The sequence below is a fragment of the Gossypium arboreum genome, chromosome 2 (assembly GCF_025698485.1).
Source record: "Gossypium arboreum isolate Shixiya-1 chromosome 2, ASM2569848v2, whole genome shotgun sequence".
Classification (NCBI taxonomy): Eukaryota; Viridiplantae; Streptophyta; class Magnoliopsida; order Malvales; family Malvaceae; genus Gossypium; species Gossypium arboreum.
The window spans coordinates 400,056-412,747 of record NC_069071.1 but is presented as its reverse complement, the minus strand read 5'-3'; the positions used below and the strand labels follow the sequence as shown (position 1 = coordinate 412,747).

The 12,692-nt window shown below is 29.6% G+C and overlaps 2 protein-coding genes across 4 annotated transcripts; one reads left to right on the top strand and one right to left on the bottom strand.

Annotated features, from left to right (window-relative positions):
- Positions 1-1,975: 1,975 nt before the first annotated feature.
- On the top strand, positions 1,976-5,484 carry LOC108469068 (GDSL esterase/lipase EXL3-like). Of its 2 annotated transcripts, none has more exons than XM_017769964.2 (5): positions 1,976-2,325; positions 3,021-3,151; positions 3,246-3,479; positions 3,735-3,996; positions 5,204-5,484. In XM_017769964.2, exons 1-5 carry the CDS (start codon positions 2,052-2,054, stop codon positions 5,398-5,400), a joined length of 1,098 nt encoding a protein of 365 aa, XP_017625453.1. In that variant the 5' UTR covers positions 1,976-2,051; the 3' UTR covers positions 5,401-5,484. The 2 variants fall into 2 exon arrangements, with proteins under 2 accessions (XP_017625453.1, XP_052879231.1); XM_053023271.1 differs by having other exon boundaries at positions 1,977-2,325; positions 3,246-3,359.
- A 2,963-nt stretch (positions 5,485-8,447) lies between these two features.
- LOC108483061 (F-box protein At4g35930-like) lies at positions 8,448-12,692 on the bottom strand. Of its 2 annotated transcripts, none has more exons than XM_017786251.2 (8): positions 12,465-12,692; positions 12,296-12,330; positions 12,135-12,184; positions 11,952-12,000; positions 11,298-11,793; positions 9,642-9,716; positions 9,301-9,410; positions 8,448-9,008 (listed from the first exon to the last, which is right to left on the bottom strand). In XM_017786251.2, exons 5-8 carry the CDS (start codon positions 11,649-11,651, stop codon positions 8,747-8,749), a joined length of 801 nt encoding a protein of 266 aa, XP_017641740.1. In that variant the 5' UTR covers positions 11,652-11,793; positions 11,952-12,000; positions 12,135-12,184; positions 12,296-12,330; positions 12,465-12,692; the 3' UTR covers positions 8,448-8,746. The 2 variants fall into 2 exon arrangements, with proteins under 2 accessions (XP_017641740.1, XP_017641750.1); XM_017786261.2 differs by having other exon boundaries at positions 11,952-11,986.

The window sequence follows — 12,692 nt, the reverse complement described above, 5'->3', positions numbered from 1 at the left end:
TCTTATGATAAAATTAACAAGTTTGAGATTACTATCTGACAGAATAGAATCTTAAAGAAATTTTCTTTTATGCATTGACAAGGGTGAAACCAGGGGGCCGGTAGGCCCGGTATCCTAAAATGGTAAATTTTTTATTTAGATCTTTTGAAATTTTTAAAATTTTAAATTAGTAAAAGTAAAATTATATTTTACCCTAAAAATAATAAAAATTTGATTTAATCCTTTAAAAATTATAAAGATAGAGGCTATTAAAATGATAAAATTATATTTTACTATCGTAAAAATTCTATTTTAATTTCAACCCAAAAAATTTTTCGATTTCGCCCATATGCATGAAAATGCAAAAATATAAATGTTTGTCTTTTGTACAGTTTAGTCCGAATCAAGTTAGTTGAGGTGTCTAATTTTATATTTAAGATATCATTAAATACTAATTAAGATGTAATAATCAATAAAGCTGTTTGAATTTAATATCATCACTTTTTCCAAAATTTTGGTTAGATAGTTTTCAATGAGTTGTGTTTTAATTTTAATTTTAATTTTGTTCATATACTTTTTTTTTAACATTAATTTTTTATTATATCTGCTTTTGTGATATAATATTTAGAATTATTCATAACTCCTCCTCAATTCTTAAATAGGAGGATAATATGTTTCAACGCACTCGAACTCACATCTTTTTACACTAACAATAATACCGATACCATCGAACACTAGTTCAATAAGAAAAGAAGAAGAAGAAGCTAGAATTAACTTTTTTACATTTATGGATATTTATTGACATTTAAAATCATAATAATTGGTGAAAGATTTTATATTTTTGGATCAAATTATTATATTTACTATTAAATAAAAAATTTTGTGAGGTGAATATGTAATTTTGTCTTGTATTAATTTATAGTTTTATTAATTTTTTAGGGACTAAATAAAATCTTTTCATTTTTGAAGAGTCAATGTATAATTTTATCATATATTAACTTTTATTATAAGGGCCAAGTTCTGCTTGCTTGCTCCCTCTAGATTCATCTTTGGTTTAATTTTAATAAACATCTCATTTTAGGGTTGATCATGTCTGCTCTTTTTAAGAGAACATAATGTCTTTAATTACCCATAACCCCTCACCAACCCTCCTTTTATAGAAAGATAATGTGTTTTGACACACTCGAATCCATGTCCTCCTGTACTGACAATAATACCCATACCAATCAAATTAAAACTCAATCAACTCAACCTAAAAATTAATATATATATATATATATATATATATTAATGTGTTAAAAGAAAGCTAGAAAGATTTACTTTCTTTATCACTGAAATTATATCTATAATAATTTCATATATATATAAGTAGATCAAAATTCAAAAATCCAGATCCAAGTAATATTTTTCATTTTTTTATGTATAATAATAATAATAATAATAATAATAATAATAATAAAGCAGAAAATCCCAGCAGCCAACAAGTCAAATGTTAAACATAAGCATACACTACTTTGAGATTGGTTGGGGGTTGAGTTTAATGCTATTATTATTGGTTGATGTTTCTAAATTAGACATTGACAAATAACACCCTGTCCCCTACTTCACCATCATACTTCTTTTATTTTTCTTCAAATTTTCATGTCCAAAATATAGATATAGCTTTATAGTTTTTAAAGAATTAAATTAAAATTTACCACTTTTTAGATTAAAATGTAATTTTATCATATACTAATATATATTTTTATAAAATTTCAAGACTATTTCTTAGATCGAGTCTGACTAATACTTAAAAAATGAACCTAAAATTTTATTGAGGTCTAACCGGATAATAATGAAGTCTAGTTATAATTACATTTTCCATACTTATGGAAGCAAATAAAGGTAAAAGCTAAAAGGATATTAAAAAATATCTTCCATAATTTTGCAGATGGTATTTTGTAATAAATGATATCACATTATTATCTACAACTACCATGATAGCATATAAGCAAGCTAAGAAATGGTTGCCATAGAAATTGCCTCTATAAATTCAGAAGTGAGATTATGGAACCACAAGATAGAAAAAATCAATGGGTTTTTTATCTCAATTTCAAACATGTTTTTGGACCATCATCTTGTTCCTTTTTATGGTTCTAAATTGTCATGTAAATGAAACAGCTTTGGTATTGCCTAAGAATGTAACTGTATCTGCAGTTTTTGTGTTTGGTGATTCAATTGTTGATCCAGGTAACAACAACAATCTCCCAACTATAGCTAAAGGCAATTTCTTACCTTACGGTAGAGATTTCAAGGATGGACCGACTGGACGGTTCTCGAATGGCAGAGTTCCTTCTGATCTTATAGGTAAAAACAAGTATATTTGTTGAGGGTTGATCGGTTTCTTTGAGAGAAGTCTTTGAAATGTCATCAATTGTACAACTGACTTGACCTCCAACTACTAAAGTTATTGTTCCCAGGGAGGGTTTTGTCTCCCATGCTATGCCGAGAACCATAGTGAAGACAAAACCCTCCCCAGGAGACAATATCTTCAATTGTTGAGGAGTTCGAATGAGTAGTGTAACGAACGACACTTCGAAGAAACCGACCAACCCTGAAGAGTATCCAAATAATACCCTGATTTGCATATGTATGTGTTTAGTGTTGGAAAAAGTATCATAGAGGTCCTTGTACTAGGAATCAATTCACATTTTGCCCCTTTATTCAAAAAAAGAGCAAAGTAGTCCCTGTATATTAGATTAAAGAGCAAATTGATCATTTCTGTTAAAAATTGCATCTATTTCTACTGTTTAAAACTGGCATGACTGATGGAATAATTAGATTGTTACATGTGATTACATACATGGACCAGTTTATAGCAGTAAAAATAGATAGAATTTTTAACAAAATAACCAATTTACTCTTTATTCTAACTTACAAGAATTAATTTGCCCATCTCGAGTAGATGAGGCAAAATTCAATCAAACCCCTGCCTCCATGGTACTTTAACAGCTTAGTGTTTACAATTGTCAGGGACTAAAAAATAATATTTCTATTTGCAGCTGAAGAATTTGGTGTTAAGGGATTGGTACCTGCTTATCTTGATCCAAAAACACAGCTACAAGATCTCCTTACTGGTGTTAGTTTTGCCTCTGGTGCTGCAGGATATGATCCTCTCACTGCAAAAACCGCGGTATATACATACACACATACACGTACATGTGCGTGTTCGTATATGTATACATATACGTATACGTATGGATCTCATTGTTTTTTGATGTTTGCAGAATGTAATACCGATGTCGGGTCAGTTAGAGCTGTTCAAGGAATGTATAAAGAAGATAAAAGGAGGAGTGGGTGAAGAGAGAGCTGCAACTATAATTTCAGAAGCTATATATATAGTGTGTACTGGCAGTAATGATATTTCAAATACTTATTTTTCTACTCCGTTTAGGAGACCTCATTATGATATCAATGGTTATGCAGAGTTCAACGCCCGCTATGCTAATCAGTTCTTGCAGGTACATACATACATACATACATACATACATACATACATACATACATACATATGAAGTTTTAAGCTTTGATTGTATGAGCCAGAGGCATTAAATGTGAAGCTAAAACCGTGGGAAAATCTTGCAGGACCTGCATATGCAAGACCTACATACATACATACATGCATACCTACATACATACATGAAGTCTTAAGCTTTGATTGTATGAGCTAGGGGCCAAAAATTTGAAGCTAAAACCATGGGTGGTTTATGTTGCAGGACTTATATGGATTAGGAGCAAGAAGAATAGGGTTGTTGGGGTTGCCACCAATAGGGTGTGTGCCATCTCAAAGAACCATAGGTGGAGGCAAAAACAGGGATTGCTATGAGGCTGAGAACCAATTGGCAATTGCCTACAATGCCAAGCTCTCTGGTGTGATAGATTCTCTTAAAGCTGTTTACACTTTGCCTGACACAAAGCTCATCTTTCTTGACATTTACTATCCTCTTCTTTCCCTCATCCAAAACCCTGCAAAATATGGTAAAATTTCTCTCTCATTCCTATCATTTAATAAAAGGTTTTTTCACTTGATCTCTTGGTTTGAGTTTTAAATTAGATTCCAACTTTAAAATATTCTAATTTAATCCTCGAAGTATCTTAAAGATGTTGTGTTATTCTGTCAGCCTAATTCTTAGTTTTAGTGTTAAATACTATCTCAGAATATAAAATTAGGGAAAGCAAAACTCAAACTGCTCAATAAATTCTAAATTGATCTACTTTAAATGGAGTGAATTTTTTTTTTGAAAATTAGATGCATGGCGAGGCGGGTGGATATATAGGAAAAAAATTTCATATATTTTATGTTCAAATATTTACTTGTCTTTAAAAAATTAAAAATAATAAAAATAAATTTTAAAAAATTAAATTAAAGTGGGGTGGGATGGGGTGAGCAAGGTGGGGATGGATTAATTCAACATCAATGGAGTAAATAGTAGTTTTCAATATTATACATCTATAGTCGAGTGTACTAGGTGATGGAGCAGAGCGTGCTAATTGTGAAGCGGTGGTGGATTTACTAATATCCACCCCGCCCCGTTCCATTGCCATCCCTAAGTATAACATATTTAAAGCACGTAGATTAGTAACTTGGATCTAACTTATTAAAAAAAAAAAAGGAAAAGGATAAAGCAGCATTTAGTCATTGAGTTTGATAATTATTTACAATTTGGTCCTTAAATTTGGATTCCGTTAAAGTATAATGATATGATACTCTAAAATTATACCATGTCATCAATTGTAATTATTTTAAAAAAAATTATATATATTTTAAAATTTTTTGTACTTTTTAGATTTTATATTTTAAAAATTCAAGTGATGACGTGGCACAATCTTATAGTTACATCATCACACTTTAACAAAATCTAAATTTAAGGACTAAATGTTGTTTTATCCTTAAAAGAAAAACCTTTCTAAATTTCAAGTTGCCTGTGTGGTAAGTAAACGGATTTACAATTTGATCCACATATTTTAAATACCCATCACACATATCTAAACTAGCATTTAACACCTATCTAGATCAATAACTTAACAGAAACACCTAATTGATAAAATATCAATACTTTAAAAGTCAAATAAAAATATTTTAAAATATAAAATCCGAACGATAAAAAAAACCCGAGTTTATTTTTTTTTATTTTTTATTTTTTTGTTGCTTGATATATAGTAATATGTTGTCCATTGAATTCAGGTTTTGAAGTAGCAACAAAAGGATGCTGTGGCACTGGACTAATAGAAGCTAGTATTTTTTGCAACCCTACAAGCATCCCTCTTTCATGCCCAGATGCCTCAAAATATGTTTTTTGGGATGGTTACCATCCATCTGAGAAGGCTTACAAGATACTTGTACCAATCATAATCAATACACATCTCAATGAATTTTTTTGATTTCACCATTAAGAAAAATAAAACAAATTGAAATGTAATTTAAGAGATATTAAAAAATTCAAGTTGATTAGCGTTAAATTCAAAGTTTAATCGAGTCAATTATATTGTTACTAAGTTCAAGTTGAGTTTAGAGTTTAATTTCGATGAATTTTGATCAATATATCATTTTTTCCACTAGTATTGATGCGTTTTGGTATCGATATATTTTAATGTATCGCTTCAAATTTTTTAACTTCTTAAAAAACACTGATATAATTGGTGCAAACCGAAATGAAAAATATAAATTAAGATTTTAATTTATTATCGGAACAAGATGTACTGATTGATACGACCAATACTAATACGAAATTGATCGATAAATTTAAGGAAAATATGGGAAAACGATGGTATAAGATATTTTCATATAAAAAAAAGTGTAAACAACATTATCCTATTTTGATTGTGTCTTGTGTATTTATTATTTCATTGAATTCGACATTGAAATATAACTACTTTCATTAGAATTTACAAGTAGAGCTACCATGTCTGTACATTATCCTTCTACCCATCACCTCAAGTCGTACCATTAGGTTTAATTCCCTAGGGAGGGGCCCAACATTTTGGAGTATTCAATTTCTTTGACTTTTCATTACTTGTATGCTAGTTTAAAGGATAATATATAATTTGACCCCTGAATTTGTTCGTTTATACTTAGTTGGTCCTTAAATTTGTATTTCGTCAATCAGGTTACTAACATCATTAGTTTCTACTGACATGACACAATTAGATTGACTAGTAGTGCCACATCACCAGAAACTAATGATGTTAGTGTAGAGATACCAACTTAGTGGATGAATACAAATTCAGGGAACGACTAGGTAAAAATAAATAAATTTAGAGACCAATTAGATAGAAAACAAATTAAGAGAGGAGATGACAATAACAAAATCTGAACTATGATATTTCGAGTGTCAACAAAGAACTTAACCATTACTCCCTTGTGTTATCGATAAAGAGTTGAATTTATTAATAATTTATTAATAATTTGAACAGATTTTGTCCGTGAACGAGTAAATAGTATTCTCATTACGAGCAATGTTTATGAATCGATTTAAATTTATATTTTTTAAATTTAAATTAATTCGACTTGACTCGACCCATTTTACTATTTTAAAATAAAAATATTGTTATCCTTTTGAAATTTAACTTCAACTTGACCCGATTCGATTAATGAAGAATTCTATTTATCCCCCGTGACAATACTAAAACATGAGTCAATAATAGATGAGGCTTGATTGTTATTCAATAAAGGGTTGATTGGAAGATGGGAGAGTTGGTCCAAAAATAAAAGTCTTCCACCGCCGTCCTATTAAGTCTCTACTACATATTACATATCTCATCAAATCACGTTTTCAAGCTTGGTGGACCATACAACTGCAAATGGGGTGAGCTGGATTGAGTTTGCTTGGATTATGTTAATTTTAGTGGCGTCCATTTAAATTAAATTTTAAATTTTTCACTTGAATATTGGTATTAACAAGAATATATAAGTCTGAGTGTATTAAAACGTAATTATAAAAAGAATTGATATTATAAAGAATTTAGAATAAAATTAATATTTAAAAAATTAAAACTTAAATTTAATAATTATTCTTATATCAAGGTTTAAATTACTTTTATTCAAGTTAAACCTTAAATTTTATAATTAAGTTCAAATTTTTAATTAAGTTAATTTTTAATATTTTCTTAAATACGTTAAAACTCAAGACTGCTAGATTTGAATTTTGAACACTTTAAAACTTACTAGTGTTAAATTCAATTTTAATATAAGAACAATTATTAAACTCAAAACATTGAAGAAGAAACAGACTGTAATTCATTTATCATAATGAATAAAAAGGTACAATGAGTAATCAACAAACTAACAATCAATGCCATTACATTGAGACACGTGTATTGAGCTATCACCTAAGCCAACGGTAAATGCTACTCCGACAAAGCTATTTATCATACTTAGCAACACCAATTGGTTAAGTAAGAATTTGAGATCCGATTGTTTTAAATTTGAGTGAATTTAGTTTAAGATTGCAATTTTTTTAAAAATCAAATTTAGTTAGATAAATTTAAATTTTAAAATTTTAAAATATTTTAATTTTAATTAATTTTGAGTTTGAAATATTCTAGAATTGAATCCATTTTAATTTTAAATATTTTTAGTTTTATTTATTTCAAATTAGAATCAGATAAAATAAAATTGAGTCAAATTGGAGCTAAAATTGATAAGTTTACTTTCACTGTATACATCATCAACTCAGTTTTCTATTTTTAAGGTTAATGTAAATGTTGCTATATATAATCCACCTTAATACCTATACTTGTTTTTATCGTACTTAAATTCTGTAAAAGCGTAAAGATATTACACTTTAAAATTGTACATTATTATTAAAATAAAATTTATATAAAATCTTTAAAATAAAAATATATATTTAAAAATTTTCAAGTAAATAACATATGACAATCTCAAAGTGAGTAAAAATAGAGTTAAATTATATTTTACTCATTTAATTCTAAAATAAACAAATTAATTATTTTACATTATATCAAAGAGTAAACTAATTCTTTTTGTTAAAAATTTCATTTATTTTTACGATTAAAAATTAACATGATAACAAAATAAATAGACAACTACACATGGTGTAACACGTGCCCCTCGTTTTGAGGTACAAAGACCAATTTTTAATTATATAAATTGATTAATTTTTTAACAAATGAATCAGTTTCCTTTTTTATCTAACATATAATGACTAATTTACCTAATTTTTTAGTAAAAAAAATAAAATACAATCTGATTCCTAATATAAAGTCTACCATGATACTTTTACCTTTTAAAGTGTGCAGTTTTATGGAATCCGTACCAAAATGAAAAAACTTTCAAATTCAAATAGTAAAATGAACAAAAAAATTACAATAACCCTTTGCCACTAATAGCAAATATCCGATATGTCAGTCTTCCTTTATTATCAGTGGAGGACTGTCGACAACAAATCTAACACAAAAATGGCAACCAATAATACTTTCAACTTTCAGAGCATATATATATAAGATATACAAGCAATCAGTACATGGCCTATTATTGTGAAAAAAAACCACATTTATCCTCTAAAATCTTCAAACCCTTAATGCATATAAGATTCATATAAAGTTTCATATATATAACCTAATACTCCCCAAGCAAAGCCTACAAAACCTCATATCTGATACTTCTGACTCTATTAACTATAATCTCCTGTATAGAAATGGGCAAAAAAATATAACTATATACAAGTGGAATCCAGCTTTATGATATTTTCTAACACTGGGGAATATATCAACGAAGCTTATTTTGAGCAACAGCTTGGCATAACTCATCTTCGTAAAATAAAACTCGATTCGAAGCCAAAGATTTGCATAATGGTTTAGGGAGAGTAGAGGGTACCATGCATCTCGAAGGGAATGCAGAATCTTGAAAGAGCACTGCAGCGATTTGCCTCAACTCGGTCACTTTAACACGAGAAGGTGGCCGTGGACCGTGTCGTGGAGCTTTTGGAGTGTGTGGGCTTTTTAACATAATACCTTTGCCTTCTCCCTTGCTGGAAACAACACCCAAAACGTCAAGAAACATAAATGGTTATATAATATGATTCATGCACTAATGGTGTGTCCAGGATTGACACTTTTTTGACAGCAAAAGCAATGTTAAGCAAAAGGCTTTTGCCATCCAAAGGACTTTTGGCTGCTACGTGCGTTCCAAAAGCACTTTTCAACAGTTACACTAATGCTAAACTAATCCTAAAAAGAACATAGGGGGTGAGATGTTTTAAAGCTTATCTTTCGAGTTTTATGGCATCTTTTGTTGAGGGCTTAAACATTATAGACGCTTACCTCGTAAAGGGCCAGTGATCGGTAGGCCTTGGTGTCATTGTGCTAAGCACCTCTTGCCTTGAACGATCAGGTGTTGTGTAATTAAAGTGAAATTGTCTTGCCTGGGAAACCTGAAACCAATGAACATTAATGGTTATATAATATGATTCGTATGCTAAAAGTGCCTTTAGCATTGCTTTTGACGGTCCAAAAGAACTTTTTGAAGCAAAAGCAACGTTGAACAAAAACCTTCTGCCATCCAATGGCTGAGAGGTGCTTTTCAAAAGAACTTTTCAACCCTAACAGCAATGTTGAACTAATCCTAAAACGAACATGCATTCAAAGGAAGAGAGATATCTTACAGCTTTTCTTATCCTTTGAGAAACATGAAAAACAGCCCTCAGCTGGTCATGGTGCAAGTGACAAAGTATTTTAACCTTAATATTTCCAAAAAGAAAAAGATTGGAATCAGTTTTCAGGGGGAAAAGGGCAGATCTCTATATAATAGAAAGCACGCAGTTTCAATCTTGCAAAGTAAAAGAGGGATGCATATAAAATAATTTCACACCAGAAAATCAAGATTTTGGTTGCAATGTTCCTTCGTGCAGAAGCTATATAAACATGCATCCATTGTGTCTTTTACAGATATCATACCACAGTCAACCATGAACAATAAGCGCAACCGCATATCGAAAAACATGCAGATTAACCTCAATTTATGTCCATGTAAGCAAACAATATTTTTCCATTTATCATATACCCAGAAGATTGGTTTTCAAAGCACATATCAAAAAATATAATACAGTCAACTCTCTCTATAACAATCCCATTTATCTGCCAAGATTTTGTCTGTTATAAAGATGTGGTTGTTATACACCTATAATAACATGATAATTGTTGTAAACCTACCATAGAATTCGTATCATGAATTTTCATGAGAATTATGTTCAAAAAAGAATGTGGACATAAAATAAACAAAGGTAAAAAACGTATAACAAGTACATGTGTTATTGCTTTTATGCATCTTTGATTTTACAAAATTTCAAATAACTAATTATAAAGTTCATAAATCTAACAAGTTCAATTAATCGAATGAGTTATCAAATTTAATTAATTTATTTATCTTGAGTTATTAAATTCAAGTAATCAATTTATAAGTTTATATGAAGTTCAAAATTCAAAATAGAATATTTAATTAGGAAATTTAATAATTTATACAATTGATATCTTTAATTCCACTCGTTAAAGATGATTTTCATTTAATAAAACATAATTAATAAATTTTTCATATGAAATTTAGACATTTAATTGAAATAATATTTTAATTAAAATAATTTTATATAATAAATTATAATTAATATGCTTGTTTATATGAAATAGCTATAATTTTACTTAAAATTTTAAACAATATGCTATTATGGAGAACTAATTTATTAAAGAATGTTCTTTATAACTATGGCTGTTGCTTTTATAAGTAAAAAGTTGTTATAAAAGGTTAAAATAAAACATAAAAAATCGATTCTACTAGAAAACTGACTATTATAACGAAATACTACTGTAGGGGTGGCTATTATAGAGAGGGCTGATTGTATAAAGAAAAAAAAACTTCAAAAGAAGATTAAAGATTAAATAGAAAACTTATGTGATTAAAGGAATTCTGCTTCTGTTAAAGTCCGCTTTCTATCATGCATATTATAACAATGAATAACAGGTATCACTAGGTAAAGGAATGGAAGCAAAGCCAACAAAAAGTTATTAACATGCAACATGATTCGTGAAGGATGCCCATCATGTATGCCACCGACAAATAAAGATCATAGTTATGTCCAAGATGAATATAAAGCAATAATTTGGTGAATTCTGCGGCATCTAAACCAATGGCCTAAACAATTTTAACCTTGTAATGTTAAATAGAATCTATATACAACCATAATCATCACTATATAGAATGAAGAAGCTGTAAAGCATTTTAAGGCCATATTATACAAACAGATTAACAAAAGGGAGCAAATAAATACCAGTAAATCCATAGGAAGAGACTCGAGCCTTGACTCTGATTCAAAGTTTTCAGGGCGAGGCGTCTTCGGAGTCCGCACCAAACCATTCTGCTTATGAAAATTCACTGGCGATAACATCAAAGGGCTTTCCTCAATAACCTTATTTTCCATCAAAACATTATCATCCTTTGCTTTCTTGGTATCCACTGCAACCCTTTTCTTCCCAAGATCGGTACAAGACTTGGAGGCCGAAGCTTTATTGTATCGAAGATGAGCAAGAGTACCTGGTTTCAGATACTTACTGCTCGAGCTCCTTAATCGCTTGTTCTTTCTTGCTGTTTTCGATTCCCTATCGATCGGAGACTCTTTTCCCATACTTTTTTTTTTTCACTCTTTTTCTTTTCCTTGTATTCTAAGCTGTCCCTCAACTATATACTATTTTTTTCCCGCTGATGTAAACCTAGTGTTTGAGTAATCACACGTTGTAACGAAGGGCCATGAATTGAAATTCTAAAACCTGACATTCAAATGAAAGAAAAATCATAATTCTCCATTCATAATATAACAGAACCTAGTTCTTTTATTTCGACTCAGAAAAATCACAGATGCAAAATAAGGCTTAAGAAAAGTATCAGAAACAAAAAAGCTCCAATTTTCTAAGTAAACAAAACTCACATGATTATGTTGAAATCGTCCTCGATTGATCTCCGCTGCAATTCCAAAACTAGAAATAAATCAGCCGAAAGAAAAACAGTAAGAACTTCATCAATCAAAAATAAGAAAACGAAGCCGAAGGTGAAAAAAATCCTAAATATTGAAAAATAAAAAGATAAAGTAGCTAAATAAAACAAAACTCACATGATTATTTCCAAATCTTGCTCAATTGATCACCGATGCAAACTCCAAAACTGGAAACAAATCAGCCAAAAGAAAAGCAGTAAGAACTTCATCAATAAAAAAATAAGAAGACGAAGCCTAAATATTTTTTAAAAAAAAATTGCTAAATAAACAGAACTCACGTGATGATTTCCAAATCGTGCTCAATTGATCTCCACTGCAAATTCCAAAAAAACCGAATAAACAACAAAACGAAAAACAGTAAGAACTTCATCAAGAAAATGACATCGAAGGGAAAACTTCCTAAATATTCAAAAAAAATTAAAAAATAAAGCAAACAGATAAACTCACCGATCTTAAATTAGCTGATATTTCCGTGTGAAAAAATAGGAACAAAAAATTTTGAGAGAGCGAAATTTCATAAATGTTGAAATTTTAGTGTGAGAGTAGGTCTAAGCGTGCTTTTAGAGAGAGAAACTACGAGTTAGAGGGAAGAGATGGGGTCGCTAGGGTTTGCTCTTTATTTGAAATTCTCTTAATTTCCCGCCAAGTTTTTCAAGAACAGTTTATATATTTAGA